Here is a 6,707-nt window from a genome sequence, read left to right as displayed (position 1 = left end):
TGACTCTTCATGCCTCTTTGTAAACTTGAAACCAGATAAACCGCAGACGGCAGTTTTTTCCATTCTTCTGAGGAATTCAATTTGCATATGCAGTTGTGTCAGGGCAGTTTGCATAACTTCTGAGGATGAGGTCCTTGTGTAAGCAGTCAAAATGTTCTCCACAGGAAAGGAAGCACCATTACCGAAGTTTAAAATGTTTCTAGAAATTAAACTCGTAATGTCTTCGAACTGATGTTAAAGAGCATTTTGTGGACTTGTTTATAAGTTCCAGTAAATTAAAATAAGGGATTTTATTTGCTTATTTATTGATTTATTGATTTATTTGCATCATGGGTAAATTTGCTGTCATGGTAAAGTCACTTATCTATTACCATTAACTTATATGCAGTATGCATTGCATTTCTGAGGATGTGGGAGCATACAGAGGGCTGAAATAACATTCAAGCGTCACATGCTAAATTTTTAAAACTTCTAACCTTGATCTGCAAATATCCTACATCATTAACATGAAAAGTATGGAAGATCTGTTGCTGGTAAATGAAACAGTTTCTCCAAGAAATACAAATGGGAAAAAGATTACTTCAAAGACCCTTTCCAGGCTGGTTTTAGCAGCAGCTCCCAGCATAGCCCAGAGAGCAGCACATTGACACTGTGCTGTGTAACAGTACAGTGGATAAAGCTCAGAGGTGGTGTCCTGTCTGATCTGGTTTTCTTGGATTCATCCACCTCTGGTCCTATAAAAGTGGAGCCTGCATTTGGGTGACAGCTGACTGGGTAGTTTAAAATTTGTTTAACTATCAAATATGTGGTAGTCTTTTACCAGGTCACTGTTAGTTGCTGCTTTTTCCCCAAGGAAGAGTGAAACAAAATGAAGCAGTTCAGCTGGACTCAATCCCGGGTATTTCATAGAATCATAGAATGTTAAGGGTTGGACCTTAAAGATCATCTAGTCCCAACCTACCCTGCCATGGGCAGGGACACCTTTGGCTAGACCAGGTTGCTTCAAGCCCCCTCCAACCTGCCCTTGAACATTTCCAGGGATGGAGCAGCCACTGCTTCTCTGGGCAACCTGTTCCAGTATCTTGCCATCCAATTTGGACTCTAGCCCTCTTTCCAGTAAAAATTCTCTTACTCCAAAAACCTACATTGGAAACAAGGAGGGAAAGTGAATGTTGGGGGAGAGTGGAAACAGCCTGAGAACAGTGTTTTGGAGTGTTTAGTGTGTGATAGGGAAGACTTGGGTTCTTACCAAGAAATGGGATGATTGATGATCTAGGTGCTAGTGCTTAACAAGCAGTGGGATGATTTGGTGAACTAGCTGCCGTGCAAATGAGAATATTCACAGAATATGCACATGGGGATTTTGTCCCACTTGTGCAAAGTGAATCAGGCCCTGGTTTGCAGCCTTCATGTCAGTGCACAGGAAAAAATATGGGGGAATAAGAAGTTCCAAGAACATGAAAGGAAACTGTTTGCAAGGGAGGAGTGTAGGAGCACAAAGAGAGGACTTGTATTGACTTACTTATTTACTTAAGGCTCTTCTTCCTTTTCACTCCCTCCTTCTCCATCCCTTGCCCTTTCTCCATCTGCACTGGGCCTCATGTTTGGGGCAGGAGTTGTTCAGGAGCTGGAGCTACTGAAAATCTTCACTGATTTTAGTAACAATCTTTCTGTGTCGCATTCATGGTACACGGTCATTCTGGATGCAAAGTTGGAGCCAGAGGGTTTTTTCCCCTAATGCAATTTTCCATGTTGCCTGATGTGTTTGAGAGTATTTTGAGCCTTTATTTGTAGTAATACAGAAGTTAAAAGTTTACCTAATAGCTAAAGGTCATCTTGGTATAACTGCGTGGGAACTTCATGTGTTACCATTTGGAGAGAAGGAAGAAAAACAAACAAAAAAGGCCCAAACCAACCAAACAAAAAATATCCCAAAACACAACAAAACCCCACCCAGCCACTCAAAGGTTGTTTAATTATTTTAGTCGACTTGATGCTGTTTTTTTAACTAGAGGTGGTGAAAAGACTCCATTGCAGCCCTTCCAAGCTGAGGTCCCGGCCCTTTTTCAGAGGGTGCTTTTCCTCGGGTGGGGGGCTGTCTGGGCTGTTTGTTGGTTGGTTTGAATCCATGGCCTGTGACAAGGGTAAGGGATGCAGGCCTGGGCTGCTGGCCATGTGCAGCTGAGTGCTGCAGCGTTCTGGGTGCCTGGTCCCCAGGAGGAGCCTCTTTTTCTCTTCTTCAGACTTAGAGAAATTGAAAATACTTGGAGTGCTTTGGGACCACACATGCTAAATTGACTTGTATGTATTTCACAGCTCACAAGGAGGCTAAAGCCCATATTTTGCTATTTTTTTTAAGCAATCCTGTTTACATGAGATCAAGGCTCAAGCTCCTCTTCTGCTTTGCTTGGATTGAGGTCTAACACTGGTGCCCTTGCCCCTGTGCCTGCATTGCCTTCTCTGAGAGGCCCGGCCAGCAGTGTGGGGCTGTGTCCTCTCCTGGCTGCTGCCCCAGTTCCAGCAGAGCCTGACCCGCTCTGCCCTGTGGACTGACTGGGTCCCCTCCCCATCCCCTGTCCAAACAGGCAAAGACCTGTAGCAATGAGAAGATGTCAGGTTTGTACTTTTCACCAGTTTTGTATTCATACTCAGCTATGCTGGAGCATCTTGCTTAGTTACCCACATCCCCCAAAATAACTCCTGATTGTCGCTTCCTTTATGCTGTTTTTGCATATCCAGAATTGAAAATAATGCCCAACTTTGTAAATACATGGTGCTGCTGTGGATGCAAATTCATTATTTATGTGGTCTCATGTATGACCTTTAACCTCTGGCAACTGTGAGTTTTCAGCTCTCAAGTATTCATTACTCATTATTATGTACTGTTTGTTCTTCCATAAGAGTAGAAAACTAGTAAAAGGTAATGAAGCAGAGCCAATTTGCTTTTACTTGGAGGGTACTTATTATATGAGAGACATAACTAATATTCAGTTCTGGTGGTTTAACCTGCAAGGAATGCTACAAGGACCTCACTGCTTTTAAGCCAATGCTCTTTCCCCATTAGAAATTACATAATTCTTCTTCTCTCTTTTTTTTTTTTTTTTTATCCTCTGTGATTTCAAGTTCTCAAGGATTTGTATGCAAACAAAAAAACCCGTGTCCTGCATCTCCAGAGCCTGGAAGTGTTTTCTGTTGCTGCTTCAGCACAGTAGAGTTGTTCTCCAGTGTTCTCTCACTGCTGGACTCCCTATTCAGGGCTCCCTGTGACTGATGGTTCACGAGTGTGAGATAGTTTGTGCCTACATCTTACTTGAAATAGTTTATTATATTTTTGTCTTATCAGTTGATTATTTTCATTAGCTGTGTAAGAAGAGCTCTTGCTGAAGCAAACCCATTGTGGTTAAAATGAGTAGCGCGATGAGCCAGTGCGTTCCTGCCGCATCCGCAGTCGATGCTACTGCGTGTGTTGCCCTGAAACAGTTAGAGTGGGTGTGTTGGCTTTACAGGATTATATAGTTACAACTACTTTTTGATGCTGGTGGCTTCACAGAGCTCTCCAAGTAGGTAAGATCAGGACTTGGAATCCAGAACTGATTTGGAGCAATAAAGCACCTGGAGAATTGGGATGGCATGGTGTTAGGGTCCACAGGTGAGCTCTGTTCCAGAGTCCTGCTTCACAGGCCGTGTTTGGTTAGTATTTCTCTCCAGACAGTGAACAAAATGAACCAACCAGGTGAATGTAGTCGTTGATTGTCATTCGCTGCTGCTGGGCTCTGACAGCAGGCTGCTGCCAGTGGTCCCTTGGGCAGTGCCTTGGGAAGAAAGGAGCATCTGTACAGGGACATCTTCTCAGCAACTTCGTCCTAGTTGTTTGTAAATCTATAATAGGAAATATATATCAGAAGAAAAGCATGTCCCGGTTGGGTATAATTTCTTGCATTTCAGGTATGTTTTTAGACATCTGGGCTGTCACCTGCTTTTTTTTTTTTTCCTTTTTTCTTTTTTCCTTCCCCCCCAATTAAACTTATGATTGGGTTGTGCTCTGGCTCAGTCTCCATCTCTACCAATGATGGCATGCTTTAAAGCAAGTTGCTAATTTCCCCACTGGCAGAAACCAGCATTAATGATCTAATGGAAGTACTCAATGATCGTCGTCAAACACCTGAGTTGGGAGTATTTACTTTTTCCTTTTATGCAGTAGCACTACCAGCAGCTCACCTCAGTGTTTCACCAAGCAGGTCAGTGCCAAGATGTTTCAATGACCGGGAAGCTGAGGTACGAAGTGACGGTTGGAAATGACTCAGAAACCCACGGCAGGACATTCCCTTCTTTCTGCAAGGGTGACCTCGTGTAGGTTGGCAGTGATGTAATGCACTGTGTGACCTGGATGTAGTAGCACACCGGGTTCTCCTTGGCTTTGGCTTGCACAAACCACTGCCAGGCTTCCCTTCTATGGCTGGAGTCCCACCGCCCTCTCTGCCGCTGGTCCTGACCCCCTGGCCCGCTGACAGGGCCTGCACCAGGCGCTGAGGGAGAGCAGTGTTGTAGGAATGGCCCTGAGGAGGGATGTGCTGCCAGCTGATGGTAAACCTTGCTGTCACCTTGCCCTCTTGTGCCTGACGGGCTGTGGGGGTGCTCTGAGGAGCCTCTGGTGGGGTCTGGCACTGTCACCTGCTGGTGCCCGTGAGCCCTCCCTGCTGTGGCGTGTCCCCAAGCTGGGCAGGACGGTTCCAGCTCAAAGCGGAGACCTGTGACTGCCTCTGGCTCCATGGAAAGATGCTGCAATTCAGATTTTGCTGATCTTTAATTCATTGTCTTTGAGCTTGATTGTCTAATGAGATTATTTGTGTAGTCAGGAATGAGGGGTTTTGCACCGTCATCACATCAAATAGCAGTTTCTTTCCACTGTTGTTCAAAAGAAACACCCACAACCTCTAGTTGTGGTGTCCCATCCCTGGAAGTGTTCAAGACCAGCTTGGACAGGGTTTGGAGCAGCCTACTCTAGTGGCAAGTTTCCCTGCCAATGAGGTGTAATGAAATAAGGTTTAAGGTCCCTTTAAACTCAAACCATTCTGTGCTTCTATGATCCCTAAAGAACTTTTAACGGTAATATTAGTCATTGTTGATTTACATAATTAAAAGCAGGACTGCAAAGGTTTGCTGTGTCTGTGCCTTTTCAGAGTTGTAGGGCACCAGCAGCAAGACCATGAGTGGAAGGGAGAGCAATCCCTGTTTTTTCAGCTGTTCTTTACTGTGGTGTGTTGAGGTTAGAACTCGGCAGTCCCTGAGCCCCCCTTGCGCGTGGCTGTGTTCCAGTGCAAGCGGGGGAGATGCTGTGACCCCAAGTGCAGAGCACCCCGAGCCTGCTGGCACCAAGCCCTGCGCAGAGGAGTTGGTTTATGACTCTGCTGCCAGTAGCTGGTAGAAACCACCCACTCTTCCTCCCAATGGTGGCATGAACAGCATGGCCTCTCTGCTGGCTGGGGCAACCCGGTGCCACCCATCAGAAAGAAGTGAATCCTATTTTGGATTTATCATGTTCTCTCCATGTATGCTTCCCCTGCCACATTGTTGATTGTTTTGGACTGTTCCCTTTTAAAATGGAAGTTGTTCTGGAGCTTTGTGTCCATTAATTTACAATAAGGCATGGAATAGAAGTTATAGAGACTCAGTATTAACAGAGGCATTTTGGATGTGGTGTTTGCTGTTCTGAATAAAGACAAAGCAGACAAAATTCCATAGGACAGAGTAACACTGAATGTGTGTTCAAAATGGTAGCAAATTTATGAACGTTATATTTGATTTGAGGCATGTGGAAAGACACAAGCATTCTAGGGTTTTGGTGTGGTAATTGCTGACTGTGTAATGTCTCAGATATTTGCAGTGTTCAAGACTAACACCTGGAATAGCGTGATGGATTTCCATGCCTCCTGTGTTAAGAGGTGTGTGTGCAGCTGTTATTTAAATACTTTTGTAAATAAGATACTCCATAAATAAAAATATCAAACACAACAGCTAAACAGCACTGAGAAATTTTGTAGAAGTGGAAAAGTGTCCACTCTAGCAAATGAATTGAGGTGTTTGAACTCTTCTACCTCTGAGACATGGAAAGGTTTGGATCATCTTAATCATGTCAGGTCTTCTTTGAGGGGAGTTGGAAAAGTTTGGTTATATTTTAAATACAAATACTAAATATAAATGTACTTTAAATATAAACATAGTCTAGGATCTAAGTCATAGTTCAAAAAAGAAAATGTTAGTTAAGAATATTTGAGATAATTATTGTGTATTATCAATCTTGTATGTGGATGGCAAATGATGCTCCCCTTGCTGCTTATTGTGCCAGTGTTCCAATTACCTGTCAGGCAGTAGCTGCCAGTCCTCCTTTTTGAATGCCCGGATCTGTGTCATTCCCGCTGTGTGCTGAGCTGTGGACACAATTTCGTTAAATCTCGCTTTTCTCTTTGTTCCAGGTGGTCCATGCACACAAGCCCCATTTCATGGCTTTACACTGTCAAGAATTCGGAGGGAAGAACTACGAAGCTTCAATGTCTCATGTGGACAAGTTCGTGAAGTAAGTGGTGGGAGGCCATAGCCTGGCCCCCCGAGCCGGGGGACAAGGGCAGGAGAGCTCAGTCACCGGAGGAATGTCCCGGGATTATTTATCCCGATTTAATTCATCGCCTCCGAGTCCGCGCGGGGCCGGG

General features: G+C 44.5%; 1 protein-coding gene across 2 annotated transcripts in view; it reads left to right on the top strand.

Annotated features, from left to right (window-relative positions):
• The window catches only part of INPP5A (inositol polyphosphate-5-phosphatase A), a 147,982-nt gene that overhangs the window by 2,104 nt on the left and 139,171 nt on the right, over positions 1–6,707 (top strand). For both annotated transcript variants that reach the window (XM_017733823.1, XM_017733824.1), the window contains exon 2: positions 6,474–6,574. In XM_017733823.1, coding sequence (XP_017589312.1) covers positions 6,501–6,574 — 74 coding nt within the window. In that variant the 5' untranslated portion in view covers positions 6,474–6,500. The remainder of the gene's footprint in view (positions 1–6,473; positions 6,575–6,707) is intronic.

This window comes from Corvus brachyrhynchos, unplaced genomic scaffold, assembly GCF_000691975.1.
Source record: "Corvus brachyrhynchos isolate BGI_N302 unplaced genomic scaffold, ASM69197v1 scaffold514, whole genome shotgun sequence".
Taxonomy (NCBI): Eukaryota; Metazoa; Chordata; class Aves; order Passeriformes; family Corvidae; genus Corvus; species Corvus brachyrhynchos.
This window is presented reverse-complemented; position numbering and strand designations above follow the sequence as displayed.